The 18,031-nt window shown below is 40.2% G+C and overlaps 1 protein-coding gene across 1 annotated transcript; it reads right to left on the reverse strand.

The window, feature by feature from the left end:
• Positions 1-267: 267 nt before the first annotated feature.
• LOC140485673 (protocadherin-18-like) lies at positions 268-8,153 on the reverse strand. The gene is made up of 4 exons (XM_072584078.1): positions 4,984-8,153; positions 2,922-3,010; positions 2,663-2,829; positions 268-1,137 (listed from the first exon to the last, which is right to left on the reverse strand). Exons 1-4 carry the CDS (start codon positions 7,468-7,470, stop codon positions 485-487), a joined length of 3,396 nt encoding a protein of 1,131 aa, XP_072440179.1. The 5' UTR covers positions 7,471-8,153; the 3' UTR covers positions 268-484.
• Positions 8,154-18,031: the final 9,878 nt, after the last annotated feature.

Consider the following 18,031-nt stretch of genomic DNA (forward strand, 5'->3'; position numbering starts at 1 on the left):
GGCCAATGCTCTAAGACAACGCAAATGAGTGAAAAATCCCTATACACAATGATGTTATTCTAAAGTAAGTTTAAAAAAATGTGGTGTCAATTAGTTCTATCTCCAGCAATGTCTGATGCTTGCAATAGTGTATGCTTTCAATATATTTTCAAAAGAGTATTCGTTAAAAGGTGATGCAAAGTGGTTCCATTTTTAATCAATTTCAGATTGAGATAATTATTACAATAAATCAATTAGTTTGAAGTTCCTTCCTAATTAAACAAATGATGAATATAAAAATAAGTTTTATTTAAAAATATAAATAGAATACAAAATGTATTTTTAAAATACGAACATAATTACACAAATTGGTATACTTAATGTGAAAATATAACTGTATTCAAAGTCACAGACACATTTACTTGATAAATGCAAAGTGTTCGCAATGACTATCTTCCAGTTTCCAAACCAAAAGGAAGAGAAAACAAATGTACACAACCATTATTTAGTTCTGCCGGACATCTTGTAAAAGTTTGTTAATTTCTGCTACAAGTTCACTGGCATCAATAAGTTCATGTTTACTCTCACGCTTACAGGGGGCAAGCTGGCTGAGAACATTATCAAATTCATCTTCTTCATAATTCTCTGGGATTTCTTCCATGGCTGGCAACCATTTAGAGATGCTTGGTGGATTTATATGATTAACTGGAGCTGTACCAATATTGTTCACAGGGTTCTGGAAGTGTGTGCTTGCTGCCCAAGCTGCCACACCTTGTGGATAAGGAGCTGGTTTCGCTGCCAAATGTCCTTTCTTATTTTCCAAAGAACTTACACTGCCAACTTCATTGCATTCTGAATACATATCCATTTGTGGAGGCAGCAATCGTTGGAAAACACTGTTCATTTCTGACAGAAGGGAAGAAGTCCCAAGATCCTCTGTCTCCTCACTCTGGGACTCTTTGCCAAAGGTTAAAAAGCTTGTTTTCTTGTCATTGGAATCAGAAGAGTCACAATCATCTTCTTGAAGCTGTTGCGTATCCTCACCAGGAATAAACATGTTGCTCCGGTAATCAGCAGAAACGCCCGAAGACAGAGGTGGCATCCAGCATTGATCAGAATGGCCCAATACTTTGCATTCATCTGTGCACAACTTCATTGCTGCAAAACAAAAAAAAAAATTGGAAAGGTTAATCAGAGGTCATCAGTGTGAAAGTAAGACAATATTAAAATCTCTTTTCCTTCAACACCACCACTGCAGAGATATAGTAACATAGTGGTTGTTACTGGACAAGTAACCCAGAGGTCTAGACTAATGATCCAGAAGAATGCAAATCCTATCATGAGACCTGGACAACTGAACTTCAATTGATTAAATAAAATCTGATAAAATGTTGCTATCAATTATGACAAAGCTAAAACTACTATATTAAAAACTAATCTGGTTTTGCTTTGTCATCGATTCTTAATTGCCTTTAAGGTGACCAAGCAAGCCATTGATTTGTGCTCAAAGTAGCATCCCACTACCACTCAATCAACATCAGTTAGGGATTGGTGACAAATGCTGGCCTTATCAGTGATATCCACATCCCTTGAAGGAATTAAAAAAAACACATTTTTAGTGCAGACAAGTACCCAACACTATCATGTTTTCTCAGAGGTAGGAATTAGTGTTCGGTTTCCACGGATATAAAAATGATGAATGTGTCAATGCACCATACTGGAAATACTAGAAAAGTGCAACGAAGCTAAAACATAGCACATTCAATAGTAAGATTGAGGACGTGAAGTATTGGACAAAAAAAAAGCAAGATGTTCGATCAATGTTTGTGTAGCTTAATTTATTTTCGATTATTGTTTTCTTTATTTCAGTGAATATGATTTAGTTCTTCTCTGTACTCTGACCAAGCATTTATCAGTGAGGTTTTCAATACTGAATATATTGAAAACTCTCACCTGGGATCTTTTTGTTCACAGTATGGCTTCTACTTCACATGAGATTTCACACAAAATGTGTTTTGGTTCTCCATCACTCATTTAGTTACAGTTGATAGTGCTGTTAAAAATGTGAACTCATATAGAATGAGTAAATCTCACATTTCACATGTGCATTTTTTGTTAAGTATTGTTAGTGTATTATATAGGAAGTAAAAGAGGCAATAATATATTCAAATCTCAAACAAGCCGAGTATTTAGGCTGTACTCCCAGAAACAAAGTTACATTCTGAGGGAGTTTGCATCATTTCCAGGTCTAAAGATCAAAATTCTCCAACTCTGATCTCTGTTGAGAAATACATTGCAACTTAAATGAAGACATCACAATCCTCAAAATCTCTGTCCAGTTGTTGGAAAATCTTATGTGAAATGATTTCCAAAAGTTCTAATACAAATCTGGGTAAACACATGGCCAAAACAAAGCAAAAATCTAGGTTTCAATTACAATTTGGATAATTTGAAAACAAAAATAAAAACTCAAGGGCAATGTTAAGCTCTATGATCAAGAGGGGAGATATTTAGCATGCGGTTAGTTTTGACCCAATATTAACTAACGTTGTTACCAACATATGGAAGCAAGCAAATTGTTTCAGTCTTTGATCAGCATGAAAAGTAGAAAAACACAAACAGCAATTAATTGTATTTGCTATGAATATTAAACAATGTGCACTTATTAGTGACATGATTGTACCTGGATGAAATCGATGACTGTCCGTGACAAAGAGATCACTGAAACCTTCCCCTAGAAGTCTGTCGATGGGAGAATCTCTACCCAAATCATAGTCACTATCTCCAGCTTCACTGTCACCCCTACCACTATCCTTCAAGCTGAATTTGTCCATATCTTGAAGAGCATATCTACAAAAAGATAACAAATTATTAGAAGCATAGATATCATAAAAAAGTGAATATATGAAAAACACAGGAATTAAATGAGACGGTTCTTTTACCTGTAACTTCTGGAATATTTATTCCCTCGAAAGTTTGGTCTTGGTTGATACTGGCCTTGGTGTAGCATACTCAACAGCTGAGAAACTTGCTAAATGCAACAGAAATAAAAAAAAACAAAAATTTACTCTTTGGGGGGAAAGAAAACAAAAATTTCTAATAACATCTGCAATACTGTTTCACACACGGGATGAATTTTCACAAGGGTTGTTCCCAATTGTAGATGGTGACTTCAAAAGAATGGACTGTGGAAACCTGCGAAAAACAAGGGTCAACACTGTTTACTCGATTTTTCTAGGGTCCGAACAAGTATTGTCAGGGGAAGTAAATACGTGGAAATCCATCCCTGAAAATGTGCACATTTACATTTTAAACTCAGGTGGTGAATCAAATGTAACCAAGAATAAGGAAATTCTTTTCTTGCAACTGAAATACTTTATGATCCATAGTTTACTTGTTTTTGAATTGCAAAATGTCCTAGTTCCCAGTTACTTGTAGGTTTTAATAGAAATACATTATAAAGTTGTTTTATCTGAACTAATTCCTCACTCCTGAAGTTTTCAAATGTCAGAATGTTAAAAAGACTGAATGAGAACCCAACAGTTAAACTCCAGATCAAGAAACTGGATGCTTCAATCTTGCATTTGTTACCAGAAGTTTTTAACTATTCAATTTTCAATCAATACGATGTCTGCACTTTAATGGAAGTTATGCATTAAGTCACATGCTACCAGTAGAGTTGGTGTCACTAGATTGAGACAGATTGGAAGTATTCGTGCTGGAAAGATGACTTTCTACTTTATGACCCATTCCCCTAAAGAATAATTTGTTTTAAGGGTGTAAAACTAAACAAGCCTTGTACTCCTCTAATTATTGATTTGATGCTCAATTAAGTGGTTGAAACTCCTTATACAGTATTTTCATTTAACCAATTGGCACTTTCACTTTAAATCTGTGCACCCTTAAAAGATGTAACTATTTTAATCTAGTAAGTGAACGACACCAACAAAATTGTATATGATGAAATGAGATATATTCATTACTGCACACTAATATTTGCTGCAGAGATTCATGATATAACATAGTCTAAATGTAACAGCAAAAATCAACTACTTTAATTTTAAATAAGTAAACTGCTATATAAAACAAACCTTCCCGTATGATGAGGTGTTTTACAGCACAGAACTGACTGACTATCTTGAGCCTATTGTCAAACACCAAGGCCCTCAGAACTGTTGAAACACTACTCTACAATCTTCGAAAGCCACTTGAAGGCTTTTTGCTCAGTTATGTCTCTGTGAGCAATGGTCACCTTCTGACATAAAATTACTCAAGCAGCCATTTTTAATCTGAAATGATGTGGAGGTGTCAGTGTTGGACTGGGGTGGACATAGTTAAAAATTACACAACACCAGGCTATAGTCCAACAGGTGTATTTGGAAGTACTAGTTACCTGATGAAGGAGCAGTACTCTGAAAGCTAGTACTTCCAAATAATCCACCTGGTCTATAACCTGGTGTTGTGCAATTTTTAACTTAATCTGAAATGGTCAGTGGATGATGGGTAATTTGTTCTCATTAATTATCAAACAGCTCTTTTCAAACCTTCACCCAATATGTATCCATACTTCCACTATAGTTCACACGTCAGAAAGAAAACCAAACTTTACTCTCACTCGTGCGTTGAAGCTGTTTGTAGTAATCTGATGACTACACTTATGAAATAATACAACTTAGGCCAGCAATTGAATTGGGTCCTACAATCAAAGCATTCAAATCCTCACACTTCAATCACATGAAACATCCAGAAGCCCATCATTTCCATTATTTAAATGAAAGAATAGGAAAGATTTACATAGGGAATCATAGGTTAAAACGTTTTAACACAAATTACACATTAGTAGATCAGCTGATGGCAAAAAATGCTAAATATCTCTATTTTGTTTTTACCTCTCTATTTTGTGTCAACCAAGAATAGAGTATCGATAACAGTTTTCAGTTTGGAATCACAAACTGGCTGAACTCCAAGTAATTTTTTACTGTGTATAAAGCACAGCATACTAACCTCAACAGGTGGAGAAGTATGTGTAAGTTCCAGTGAAAAGTTTTCAGGTAAGTGGTTGGAGGATAAAGTCACCAAACTGTTGAGAGACTGGCGGCTATGATTGGTTTGCCTGCTGCACATCTGAGCTCGATCTATTCCTGACAGAGTTGGAGATGAGGAAGGAGTGGCCTTATGCTGGGATCTGATGGGAAGAGTGCCAGTTGCCGTGTGCACCAGAGTAATGTCACCTTTGTGAATCTGCCTGGATGGTCGCTTGGGATGGTGCTGATAGGTAGATTCTGCCACTCGACAGTTGTAAGATCTGTTGTCCTTCTTTTCCCGATTACACCTTGTGGCAAACATCGCCATGATGATAAGCAAAACAGCACAAATTACACCCAGTGATATGATGATGATCATGGAGTCATCTAAACTATTATGTTCATCATAGTGGATTTCTTCCCCAAGTTCTGCCAGCACAACTTTTAGGACAGCCACTGTGCTCAGACTTGGAATTCCTTTATCTTGCACAGCCACCGTGAGGTCCCAACTTTTCTCCTGAACTGAAACCCAGCTATCATTGGTATAAATGTCACAAGTCCTTGGATCCAAAGTCAAAAAACCATGTTGGTTGCCCTCAAGGATGCTACAAGTGAACTCGGCATTGATGCCTGCGTCCTTATCAACCACTGCTATGGTAGTCACTAAATAGTTTGGTCCAGCATCAATAGGGATTGGCACTTCTGCCGTACCATTCCGCAAAACAGGCTTGAGAATGGCTGGCGAGTTATCATTCTGGTCGAGAATGGTCAGAAAAACAGTTGTGTTGGTGCTAAGCTGAGGGGTGCCACCATCCCTGGCCTGGACCATAAATGAAATCCTGCTCATCTCTTCACGGTCGAAGGTCCTGAGTGCATAGATTGCTCCAATGGACGGGTCAATGGTCAGGTAGGTGGTGATGGAGCTGCCAGAGATGTAGGACTCCAGAATGGTGTAGGTCACCTGACTGTTCTCCGCCAAGTCCTTGTCGGTGGCTGTTATCAAGGTGATGAAGAGCCCGGGAGAGTTGTTCTCCAGCAGGAAGAGTTCGTGTGTGCTTTTCTGGAACTGGGGGGCATTGTCGTTCTCGTCGGCGACCTGGACGGTGAGGTACTGGACGCTGGTGAAGCTGGGGGTGCCCAGGTCCTCGGCGATCACCTCCAGTCTGTACTGGGCGATCTCCTCCCGGTCCAGGGAGTGGTTGGTCTGGATCATGTAGTTCTTCTCGTTGGTCTGCAGGATCCTGAAGTGGCCGGAGTGCCCGCGGAGGCGACAGCTGACCTGGCCGCTGGCGCCCGAGTCCCGGTCGTCGACCCGGACTACGGCCACGAAGGTGTCGCGGGGGGCGGCCTCGGAGACGGTGGCCACCTCGCTGCCCAGCGGGACCAGGCTGACCGCAATCTCGGGCGGGTTGTCGTTCACGTCCAGCACTTGCACCAGGATCTTGCAGTGCGCCGGGATGGAGTTGGGACCCAGGTCCTGGGCTTGGGCGTCGATCTCGTAGGTCTGGGTCAGCTCGTAGTCCACCGGGCGGAGCAGCAGCAGGTGCCCGGTGTCCGGGTCGATCCGGAAGGTCTCCATCACCCGGGGGGACGCGTGGCTCCCGAATGAGTAGACCACCCTGCCGTTGGTGCCCTGGTCCGGGTCGGTGGCGTTCAGGTCCAGCAGCAGCGAGCCCCGGGGCGAGTCCTCGGCCAGGCGGACGGTGTACGAGGGCCGCTCGAAGACCGGGCTGTTGTCGTTCGAGTCGGCCACGCTGATGCGGAGCACCGAGGAGCCCGACCTGGGAGGCTGCCCGCGGTCGCTGGCCACCAGCCTCAGCTCGTAGCTGGCCTGCCTCTCCCGGTCCAGCTCCCGGACCACCACCAGGTCGGCGTACTTGGCGCCGTCGGCTCCGGTGCGCACCTCCAGCGCGAAGTGAGGGTTCGGGCTGAGGGTGTAGGTGTGCAGCGAGTGCTCGCCCAGGTCCGGGTCCACCGCGCTGTCCAGGGGGAAGCGGGAGCCCACCGCGGCGCTCTCGAAGATCTCCAGCGGGATAGCAGCGCGCGGGAAGCGGGGCGAGTGGTCGTTGATGTCCAGCACCTCCACCTCGACCTGGATGAGCTGCAGATGCTCGGTGGGCAGGGTGATCACGTCGAAGGCGATGCGGCACGCCGCCGCGCTGGGCTTGCACAGGCGCTCCCGGTCCAGGCGCTCGGCCACGCTCACCTCGCCGTCCCGCTCCCGCACCGACAGCAGAGACGCGTTCACCCGCTGCGGCTGCTGCATCACCCGGAACCGCTGCGACCACGGGTTGAGCTCGGCCGCCAGCGTCTCGGACAGCCTCCCGATCACCGTGCCGACCGGCTGCTCCTCGTACACCCGGTACTTGACCGTGATAGCGGCCGCCCCCTCTCCCAGCCACACGCTCAGCACCAGAGCCAGGAGGAGAGCCGCCTGTTGCTGCCCCTCAGCCCCTTCCTTCCCCATTCTCACCCACTCCTGGAGCGCCCTCGACTCTCTCTCCTCTCTCTCACCCTCACAACAAACTCCCTCTTGCTCTCCTTACTCACTCACGGGACACCACATTGGACGCCAGGGATTTTCTTTTGGCCAGCGGTCAGGACAAAGCAGGCTTCATGTAACAAAGTCGCTGCGTCCCGCAGTCGTGTGCTAACTTCCCCCCCCCCCCCCCCCACTTTCAGCCAACGAGTTAACACTGTCAAAGATTCTTTCTCTCTCTCTGCAGCTGAAATATGGTTTTTCTTTGGGGTGGGTGGGGGTGTGGAGATGGAAGAGGAGAGGTTGGCTGATGAGCTTCCTCGGGTTCTGATCCTCACTCTCCCAGGACTCTAACCCTCAAACTGAAACGGACGGACTACACTCTCCCTGTGCTCTGACCCTCACACTCTCAGGCGACTATGTTATACTCTTTCCCCAGCTCTGACCCTCACTCACTCAACTATGTTGTACTCTCCCCTGGCGCTGACCCTCACTCACTCACTCTCTCTCTCTCTCTCAGGCGGCTGTGTTGTACTCTCCCCTGGCGCTGACCCTCACTCTGAGGCCGATCCGCACCAACTTCTCGCCAACTCGTTCCAAACTTTCCCCAAAGGCGCGTGCCGCCAGACCAACCAGCCAATCACACGGCGTCTCCCAAATCACTGTGGCCAATCACAGATGGGGAGGGGTGCAGGCCCCGCCTATTGGCTCCCGCCCATCCGCCAGCTCCAAACATTGTCAGAGAACGGGGCCTCCGCCCATTGACAACTCCCTACCCCTCCCGCTAGGAGCCAATATTAGCGCCAACTACTTTTCCTTCTCTGAATTACCCTAGCTGCTACTTTCACCTAGAGCCCCCTTCACCGAACCATAAATCGTCTGATATCCCTTTCCATGTTACTCCTTTTGATGGTCTCTCCACTAATTATTTCCTGCTCTGCTGACCGTTCCAGCGCACATTCTTCACTTAGTCTAAATTGGGTCGCGCTCTCTAGATAGTGGTTGATTTGGATCAGCCTGCTCGGTCATTTCTTTTTCCCCTCAAGTTGAACGTTATGTGTTCTTGGCTTTTCCTGAAGGCATGCCAGTTATTCGACTTTCCTCTTCGTTGCTAATCTTTTCCAGATTACCTCAGGAGAGCTGTTTTCAAAGTTTTCTTTGATGAATCCATTTGACTTGTTCGGAAAGAGAGAGGAAAAAAGAAAAATTCGGGAGCCTTCAGTTTTCACACACAGGGCTAACTGAGTTCGGCTTTCTTTTTAAACTCTTTGTAAAGACACGCTAACGCATAATAAAAAAAAAGATTTAAAAAAAAGCCCAACCGTCATTCAAACCACAAATGGGTTGCCCGCTGTGATTTCTTTTTGGTGTCTATTTGTAATTCACGTGCACGGAGTTCTCTGGAATAAGTACTTACACGAAAATCTGCTATGGTCTACATCGATTAAATCTGTCTTGAAATATAAACACCTGCAATAGTGGCAAAATAATCTTTATTGCAACAAAAAAACCCAGAAAAGTTTCATCAACCATCTGCATTTGCTTGTTTTGCGCTTTTTATCACTTAGTATAATCCCCTTTTCTCTGCTTTCTATGGTTCTGTAAACCTCACTGTCCCTCGTTTTCTCCGAGTTGGTCTCTTTTTGTTGCGCTGGGAGAGGGAGGGGGTGGGTTTAAAGTCACTAAGGAGGTTCCAGACGGACGGGAAGGCGAAGCACAGACTCTCGCTTTCTCCTGCACTCAAATGCCTTTTAAAAGCTATTACTGATCTTCCATAGAGGCAGCGTCGTGTGGAAAATCACGGATAAAAGGAGGGTGCCTCATGAATGTATTTAGTAATAGGTCACGCCGGTGGGCATTCTACCCCATGAATACTGTTTTACAACTTTGCGGCCTTTTCATAACTTATCTGCGAATTAGCATCCTATATGAGGAGAGAAAGCAAACACGAGCAACTGCAGCTTGAGAAGTCGACGCCATCTGGCGCAAATCTCCAACAATCGACCCAATAATTACATCAATGCAGCTTTAGCCAAAAAAAACTTCGTAAACACCAATAGGGCACGTTACCTCGGCTCAAAGGGATTCCAGTGATCAGATAATTCTATCAGTTCACGCTCTGATCACTCATAGAGAATCAGGTTTCTGTGTAACTTCACGTGCGATATCTATTTAACAGGTAATGGGACCAAATGCAGTGTTCAAAACATTTTATACCGTTTTAAGGACAGTTAGAGAAATTTGGACGAACTGTATACAAGTTTGTAAAAGGGGCAAACCTATGAAGAGTTTGGACTTCATTTTTTTTGAAGAAAAGCTGCACTGTGAGATCCCAAAAGATCCAATCCACAACTATCTATTCTTGTTTCACACTTTGCAACATTTTCGGATCGATGCACGCATACTGTTTCCAGAAGACTTTTTGTTTTATTTTCAACAAGTGCAATTAGTTCAGGACAAGTTCCAAAGTGTCACGTGACACGAGGAAAGTTTTCTTTTCAGTCTAGTCCGTAAACTTTGGGAACTGGCTCGCAATGTTCCTCCTAAAATCGCGTCCTTATCAGAAAGTAAAATTTGCCGTTACTTGGTCACGAGGAGTTTTAACTTTGCAGAGCTTTACATAAAGGCGCCCCTTCTTATAGCAGAAGTCGTTTGGATGTCAATAGGGAGCTATCACACATGTAACTACCTAATGTCTCTCCAGGAACTCTTCATCATGACTGCCCTAAGGCACGCGTGTGGGGCGCTGCTAACTTTGTTCCTGGCCTCCGCACTTGACCCTTTCTCTAAACATGCTGCCGCTCTCTCAGACGGAACTACTTTTTCTCCTCTTAAAAAGAAAGTGTAACCTCCAAAGTAGCCAAGAGTTTGGCAAAATTACTTTTACACGGAGCCACATTATGAGATGGCAGAGAAAGTCTAATATGAAGATACGCCCTACAGGAAGAATGGGGAGATTTTTAGAGAGGGGGATTCTAGTGTTCAGGATTCCAGGCAGTTGAAGATGCCGTGGTCAAGCGAAATCAGAGTTGGATGATTTCTGCAATACATTCTAATCCGTCCATGGAGAACGATCAATGAGAATGGTCATCATGGACAAGTCATGTTGCGCCTTGCAACATTTTCGGATCATTACTTGCATGATGTTCACAATTGGCCCCGGGTCCTGTATCTTCAACTTCTCCTCAAAACCTATGAAATACAATTCCTGTCCCCAGCATTAATTGCATGGACGTCACTTCTTCGTTATAAACACTTCATTCACGTTTCTTTACCGCCACGTTACAATCGTGGGGTCATAAGAGATGCGCTTTCAGAACAATAAGTTTTAATTTCTGTATCACTTTACAAGTGCAGATGGTGACAGCAAAAAAAAAGGGAACGGGAGTGACCAAATTTGTTGGATACAGATTAATTGTGATATTAAAATAATCTGTCCATTCCGTTTATATTTGTTTTATTCAGTGAAAAATCACAATGTCTGATTTGATCGATTTACTTTTAGCGCTCGGCGCAGCGTTACTTCCGACATTTGTGACAGACAAAGGGACTTGTCCCAAATATATTTTAAATGCGACCAACTTTTTAATTGGATTAGGATATGATCTACAACCCACGTAAGCATAAAATATTCACAAGGAATTGTTCCCTTTGAAAATATGATTCGATTTTTGATAACTGCATGCGCTTTCAGAGAAATGCCTTCATTCCTGATTAGTGAGTTAGAATAATTGTCTATGCTGCTCTTTAACTTCACTATAAAAAAGAATTGCCTTCAACAGGTACCTAACATAAAGAGTGGAATTCTATCAAGCAATGTGATCCAGAATTAGCTAACATTTTCATACCCAATCCCCAAAACAAGAATTGGGATGATACATGTATTTCTAAAAGGCTTGAGAAAGGGAAAATCCAGCATCAAAGGGTGAATGTGCTCATTAATGCCACCATGTTGCTTTTGCTATCTTTTGTTGGTGGCCATCATTGTAACTGTTGGGTTGATTCAGTACCTCAATTCCTCTGAATTCAACCACATCGCTTATGGGATGTGGCAGAAAGTATTTTGTTTCAACACATCAGATGAAAAAAATCCCATGCAGTTGTCCTGTATTCAGTAACTGCTACAATTCGTGGTTCTGTCCTACTTTGAGATTCTGCAAATTGACTGACCAGAAAATTCCTAAATAGATAATGAATTCAAGGTTAATCTATCGAAATACAAAGGTGTACCAATTTTACCAGGTGCTTTTTTTAATGCTCTTGTGCCCTCCTTTATTGTGTTTATACAAGCCTATTGCAATTCATTTAAAAAAGAAGAAAATTCTTATGTGGAAAAATAAATATTTTAGTCTGCCTTGTTTTCCTCGGGCAATATATTAATGGTGAGAAGTATGAACTTTTTTCACTGATGTAGGCATCAAGTACGTTCTGATTAGATATTAAATTATTATGCATGATTAGAAAGATGTCACTTTGTGAATTTCATTTTCTCTGGATGTTCCTGAACATTTTATTACTAATGAAGGACTTTATTAAAAGTGTTGTTACTGTTGTAATGTAAGAAATACACTTTTTTTCACTTAATAAAGTGAATAATGACCAGATAGTACTTTCCATTTATTGTGTGTAGTGTTGGCAATGCCAACATGTGTTGCCCATCCCTAATTTTGCTTGAGTAAGTGATGGTGATTCAGCTTGTTGAATACAAATTAAAACCTTTGGAGTCATATATAGGTACAATGAAATGAGAGCAGGTTTCCTTTCCTAAAGGACATTAGTGAATAAAATTTGGTTTTGCAACAGACTTGTAGTTCTTTGGTTTTTGTTGCTGATACTGTTTTTAAAAGAATTCATACAATTTAAAGTAAGTTGTACAAATGCTATGGTTGGGTTGAATACATTGTCTCATCATAATTCATTCAGGCCTCTGGATTACTTGTCAAGTCTTGTCAGTACATTTTTGTTTGCTGATGTTACTGTTTTATTGATGTATCACTACTTTGTCCTGAAATCCTTGTCCTTGGCTTGTGAGTCTCTGCCATAATCCTTGACAACAACACAAATGTAGCTATCAAGAGGTTTCCTTCTTTATCTATTTTGTACAGACATACCCTCTCACCAGGTTTCTTCTTGCCATCAGTGTTAAATAGGTTGATGTGAAATTCAGAACAGAATACCTCTACACATCTATTCATACAGTGCCCCATTACAGCTGTCTGTCACCAGTAGGTTTATCATTTGTCCAACACTTTGACTGCTTCCCAGAGACCACATTGTGAATGTATACAGTTTTCAGATTTCCTTAAAGTGCAGTATTAATGTCCATGAAACATCTGCAGTTATTCATTCCATTGCTATTGAGCTGCTTAACCATTGTACGAGGTATCCTAATCTTTAATTTCAGTTTTAGCTAAAGCATAAATCCTTATCAGATCAAAATTTGATTGAGAGCAAATCTTCTCTGATTAGTGAAACAACATGTCAGTTTCAGACAACACATCCTATTATATTAATTCCAGCTTTTATTTCATGTAATTGAGGCTGCTAGTTTAATATTATTTCTATGCTAAAATACAGTTCTATGTATTTTGGCCAGATCTTATTAGACTTATATGTGTGCTTACAGACAGCTGTCAATTCCCTACTAAACTAACTGTTTCCTCATGAATAGCTAGCTCTTTTTTCCCTCTGAAGTAACATTGCCATAATCTAAGTACAGCCGAATTCAGATTATTTTATGTTTTTCTGTGAAGAACTGCGGTTTCAGTCAATAGTCAACCATAAGTAATATATCAACGACAGAATTCTGAGATGGTGATCACGTTCTGTTAAGGAATGCTAGAGGTATTTATTTGGCTCCTGTACTATCTCTGATACTGTTTGTGAATCAGTGATTATTTTTTCTGAAGTAACGTAAATAACTCTTTCTGCATGAAATTGTTTCAGATGTGTGATTAACACTGTTCTTGTGCTCCCTTTGTTTATCCTTGCTAATAATGACCGTTTAAATAATGCAAATTGATTCAGCTCACTATCCAGATGAACTATTCCATGTTGCCAGATGACAGGTGTTGCTTTGTTGGTTTATTTTTCTTGGCACTGGCTATCTCCTGCATTGGCCTGGGGAAAATGAAATCGTTTTTTTTCAACATTCACAGTCTTGGACTGGTAACAGTCGGAGTTGGATTGGTAGTCACAAGTATGGCATTGCAGATGCTCTTAGTAGACAAGTAAGGTGAAGCTCCTTCTTGTTCCATTTCTCTGAGACTAGACCCTGCTAAACTTGTAGCAGACTGTGTCTCATTATCACAATGAAATATTGTACAAAGAAACGATTTGGATCACAAGAAAATCTAGTTTTGAGCCTACTGATTTTGTCCCATCTAAGTCAGGTAGTGTAGCAGTGCCAAAGACTGCAGAAGTGACAGATGTATTTCCATTGTCAAATGAAGCAACAGGAACAGGCAATCCTCATCCAGCATAACAAAAATACATGGTGAACCAGACTGCTAAGCACACAGTGCCCTAGGAAGAGTGAAGAAGCTGATGATCAGCATTATAAGAGTCACTCACTTTAGCCTTTACTGCATCATGTGTGTTAGTTGGCACTGCAGTGTTTAAAAACAGTTGTGCAAGAAGTTTTGTTGAGTATCCTATATGATTTTAATACTACTATTTTACTAACTGTGGAAATTCTTTAAAGTTCAAATTTCGCAATGTAATTATAAAAGAGGTAAAATTTCCCTTTTAATCCACTGTAATTATTCCATCACTGCTTTTACATGGATATGTTTGTTTTGTTAATGGTGATAACTGTTTTGGCAAAAAAATTGAAATAGTTTTGCTTCATAGATTAACAAACAGACAGCATATTTTTATTTGGTCACACTGAATTCACTACATTGTATTAAAAGGAGATTTTTACAATTTCATAGCATCTTGACAAATATGTACACAATATATTTTAATCTTTCCGATGTTATAACACAGAAAATAGTGTATTAAAGTATATAGTTGATCATAAAGAATTCTTGGATGTCCTGAGGTTGTGAAAAACTGAAAGTGTTTCTTTAAATTTGAATCAGAAACTATTATCTTCAACTGATGTCATTTGTCCATTGGATAGAACAGCATTATGTATATAATATGTACATGGATGCCATAAAACCCAAATTTCTAAATTATGGGTTTTTCTTTCTACAACAATCTCTGTGAAGAAATTTCTTTTGCCCGAAGAGCAACTTCATTTTACCAATGATAAAAGAATTCACAAGACATCAATTATTTAGTTTTTGACTTCATAGATACAAACATATGCATCAGAAGAAGTTGTAGGCTTGAGTTTGTTTCACCATTCAATACGACCTGATTGCTCCAAATAGCCAGTCACAAGTGAGGACTGCAGGAGCTGAAGATTAGAGTTAAGAGTACAGCATATGAGGCAGCATCTGAGGAGCAGGAAAATTGGCTTTTGCTCGAAATGACAATTTTCCTGCTCCTCGGATGCTGTCTGACCTACCGTGCTCTTCCAGCACCACACTCTCTACTCCAAATAGCATCTACCCCACATATACCCCATTTCCTCGCTTACCAATAGTCTGTCTATCTCTTTCTTAGCATTATTCAAAGACTTTTGAAGGATTCCTTCAGAGAATACATCAATTTTAAAATTATTACAGCTATTCATAACTCTCTTAAACAACAGACAATAGCAATATGAACATGTAATGTTTATGAAAATCAGTACTGGACCTCATTGCACTTATAGGAACTTAAAAGGCTTCCAATGCCTTTAGAGAAAGGGTGTTCTAAAGAATCAGGGCCCTCTGTGAGTATAAGAAAGGCAACCCTTGGTTTTTAAATGATGATCCTTGGTTCTAAGATTCCTTTACAAGAGGAAATATTCCATCCAAATATGTCTTGTCAAGACCCCTCAGGATCACACGTGCTTCAATCAAGTCACCTCTTATTCTTCTAAACTTTATTGGATACAAGCCTAATCTATCTAACCTTTTCTTAAAAGACAACCCCCAGATATCAGTTTAGTAAACCTTCTTTGAATTGCCTCCTATGCACTTACATTCTTCCTGAAATAAGGAGACATTCTAGCTGATTCTATTGACACTTGTGGATTTCTTAATCCAGAAATCCAGAACTATAAAATTAAACTCAAACAGAGAATGAAGAAAGAACATCAATTTGGTGTCATGTCTACTGAATTCATACTGGAGGAGAATAGAGTTTTGGAAGCTGCAGATGATAACTGAGTCAGTGGAACCACAGCTGCAGTCAAAGAATGAATAGCCACAATGTTGGAAAAGGCAATAATTGTCTAACTGCAGAAAGCCATATGGTTAAATCTCTGTTTTAAAAGTAATAAAGACTTTGTATGGGAACTTGATACTGAGTGTTCCTTAAGGGAATGCATCAACTTTAAAATTATTGCAGTTATTCATAATTCCCTTAAACAACAGGCAATAGCACAATGAACATCTAATGTTTATGAAAATCAGCTTTGGACCTCATTGCATTTACAGGAAGTTAATTCTGAAAACAGCTCAAAAGCATCAATACTTTTTAAATTAGACCATAAAAGAGCAATATAGAAACTTCTTAATAGCTCACCTTACAGTTTTATTACATTGATCTGCTACTATTACTTGGATAATGACGTTTTGCTCAAATATAATGTGCAGATAAAAATGCTGTGATGTTGATGGCTGTTTTCATTTACTGACTTGGATATTTAAATTTCAAGAAGTTCTCAATTAGGTAATATACAGACAAGGCTGACTGCTTTTAAATGGCCACCTTTTTATGTTTTATAGCTAACAGATGAAATTCTCCCTCCCCCACCTGGCAGCCTTCTGTGTCTGGATTACCATCTTCCGGACAGAGTTGGAACAAAGTGTTGACGTTTTGGTACAGATGAAAGAAAAACAGTAATCTCAATTTTAAAAAAGGGAAAATATTCTCATTACTACTTGGAGCAAAGTCATTATATTATTAATAATTATGTTTAAGATTTTGCTGAGAATTGTGAAAGAATAAATCTTCATATACAGCAACATTACAAAGTCAGTAGTGTTTCACATTCAGATTTTTAAAAGGCAAGAAATACCCATGAGACCTATCTTTGCTTTCAACAGTTTTTATATAAAGTCTTAAGTTACTTTCAGAGATAATGACCTTTAAAATCATTGGCAAAACTAACTTTGGAAATATTGCATGTAACATTACTTGTTACAAGAAATTAAATCCACTGCTGTTCTGACTCTGGTTAACATTGCATTCACCACCTCTTTGTAATTTATCAGTGGTGGAATCTTGCATCTGCATCCAGGAATTTTTCCCTTGATCCTTTTGTCTTGTTACATGTCTTTCTAACTTCAAAAGCCAAATTAATGTGCATAATTTTATTGGATTAAATCTTAGATGTGCAGCATTCATAGATATGCCCTTGCACATCTAAGATTTAAACTTTTTTTGTGACAAATTGCTGAAAACATAAACTGATAATTTTGGACCAAGGGAAAAAAGTTTTTATCTTCTTAAGTAATCAGATTGACAAATTTTGGAAATTAGCAGTGAGACTTGAGGTGGAAATCAAAATTGGGGAGAATGAACTAAAATCTAGTTCAGAGAACGAAACAAAAAGGGTAAAGGAAAGGATGGGTTAAGGGAGAGAAAATAAAGGAGAGACTGAAAGGAAGAATAACAATTTATCTGAAAAGGGGACTTGTTTTCCAGATTTTTCAACAATGTTACTGTACACATATAATACTTAAGTTTGACACTAATTAATACTTGATACTTAATTAGATAAATACATAGAAATCCAAAAAATTGTCTGTGGTGAATTTAGGATGTGTCCAAAATGCAAGTACAGCAACCATGCAATTTGTTCATGAAGTTGTACATGAGCCAGCCAGCGAGCTGCTAATGTCATTACATTAACAGTAGAGCTGCATATCTTGGACAGAAACTTTTGAAGTTACATGTTTAACTTCATATTTACCCTCAACCGAAGTTGCTTCAGCATCTGTACATACTTAATGGTGAACTACATTAGGCTGAATGTTATTATTCAGGAAATTCTAGTCCAATATCACTGTTTTCAGAAATTCCTTTGATTACTTACTTTACCTCAATCTACATCTGCTCAGTGTTCACTTTCTTCCCCTCATTCTTTTATTCTAAAATACTCAGGCATGTCCAAATTTTCTTGAATACAGGAGGAACACCTTGCAAAGCAAGAGACAATGAAGAATGTTCATGACTTATATGCAGGTACAAAACTGTCCAGCTGGTGTGTCAGAAAAAATGTTTGCATTACCTGAATTTTACAATAATCCTGCATGCTATGTTTCACAAAAATGAACGAGGTACTATTAAGAGAAACAAAAGCTAACAAAGGGAATTTTACAACTATATAATACCCAGCACTCCAATAATGTTGAGAATACATCTATCAATTAACTTAGGAAGTGAAATTGTGAGAGATCACCTTGAAGACCGTCAGCACTCTGCATTACCATTCTATTTATTA

This window comes from Chiloscyllium punctatum, chromosome 14 (genome assembly GCF_047496795.1).
Source record: "Chiloscyllium punctatum isolate Juve2018m chromosome 14, sChiPun1.3, whole genome shotgun sequence".
Taxonomy (NCBI): domain Eukaryota; kingdom Metazoa; phylum Chordata; class Chondrichthyes; order Orectolobiformes; family Hemiscylliidae; genus Chiloscyllium; species Chiloscyllium punctatum.